We start from the raw sequence: 1568 nt of genomic DNA on the forward strand, positions 1-1568 counted from the left end.
CTGTCTTGTGTCCCCCCAAGTGTCTGTATGTTGTGTTTCCTGTTTTATTTTGAAGTCTGGTTTTTGTCTCGTCCTGCCTTTAGTTCTACTTCCTGTGTCCTCCCACTCTTGTGACTCCCTGATGTTTTCCACCTGCTTCCCTGCCCTCCTGTCACCTGCCTCTCGTTACCTCGTTACCTCGTCACCTCGTTACCTCGTTACCTCGTTACCTCATTACCTCGTTACCTCGTCACCTCGTCACCTCGTCACCTCGTTACCTCGTCACCTCGTCACCTCGTTACCTCATTACCTCGTCACCTCGTTACCTTGTGTATTGAATATCTGAGCTTCCCTTGTCTCTCGTCAGATCCTTTTGTCTTGTCTACTTATGCATGTCAGTGTTCCTGTCAGCGTCTCGAGTTGTCCTGCTCGGTCCCCCACCGGGCGTCTCCCCTGCCTTTCCCTCCCTGTGAGTTTTCCTCAGCCCCAGTGTTTTGTGTTTTGTTTTTTTCCCCTGTTCCTTGGATTTTGTCTTTTTGCTTGGACTCTGTTTGGCCTTTTAGTTTGAATAAACCTTTTGAGCCCTCTGTCCCCCTTCCTGCTCCTCTCTGCATTTGGGTCCTCCATTCCTGAGACTGTCTCAGAACCAGACCCTCGCCAGGTACACGCATGGACGACAGGTTGAGTTTCACTGAAAACCTTGATTCCATATGCAAGACAGAGTTCTGGGGACAGTGAAGACATCCTTGAGAAAGTCTGTCCCAGGGGGACAGAGATAGTAATATCTCCGTGAAAGCTAAAACACAAAACGCGCAGCGGGACGTCCTGTATGTCCCTCACCGGCTACCGTATTCCAAGATGGCGCATGAATACAGAGCGTCTACCCCAGTTCATTGGGAATGCAAATGTTAAATTTCAAGGCAACAGGAATACTTGGAACTGATGGTGGTCAATATTCATGAAAAAGGACGAGTTTGTGAACGGGCGACAACCCACGACCGTATACCAAATCATGAAAAAGGCGGAGATCTGAGGACCAGGTAACCCTAGTCCTCAGAAACCAGACGCAGGTTGGAGCGCCAGCACAGAGACAGAGGACGGGGACGGACATCCGAAAAGGTGACAAAGAGCCGACAAAAAGGTGACAAAAAGGCGACTAAAAGGCGACAAAAAGGTGACGAAAAGGCGACTAAAAGGTGACAAAAAGGCGACTAAAAGGCGGTGAAAAGGCAACTAAAAAGGTGACAAAAAGGCGACTAAAAGGTGACAAAAAGGCGACTAAAAGGCGGTGAAAAGGCGACTAAAAGGTGACAAAAAGGCGACTAAAAGGCGACAAAAAGGCGACTAAAAGGCAGTGAAAAGGCGACTAAAAGGTGACAAAGAGCCGACAAAAAGGTGACGAAAAGGCGACTAAAAGGTGACAAAAAGGCGACTAAAAGGCGGTGAAAAGGCGACTAAAAGGTGACAAAAAGGCGACTAAAAGGCGACTAAAAAGGTGACAAAAAGGCGACTAAAAGGCGACGGAAAGGCGACGGAAAGGTGACAAAAAGGCGACTGAAAGGTGACAAAAAGGTGACAAAAAGGTGACA

At 48.3% G+C, this 1568-nt stretch overlaps 1 protein-coding gene across 1 annotated transcript in view; it reads right to left on the reverse strand.

Annotated features, from left to right (window-relative positions):
* LOC117957209 overlaps positions 1 to 689 on the reverse strand; it is a 5556-nt gene extending 4867 nt beyond the window's left edge. The window contains exon 1 of the mRNA XM_034892806.1: positions 554 to 689. Coding sequence (XP_034748697.1) covers positions 554 to 689 — 136 coding nt within the window. The remainder of the gene's footprint in view (positions 1 to 553) is intronic.
* Between the last annotated feature and the right edge of the window lie 879 nt (positions 690 to 1568).

This window comes from Etheostoma cragini, chromosome 14 (assembly GCF_013103735.1).
Source record: "Etheostoma cragini isolate CJK2018 chromosome 14, CSU_Ecrag_1.0, whole genome shotgun sequence".
NCBI classification, from domain to species: Eukaryota; Metazoa; Chordata; class Actinopteri; order Perciformes; family Percidae; genus Etheostoma; species Etheostoma cragini.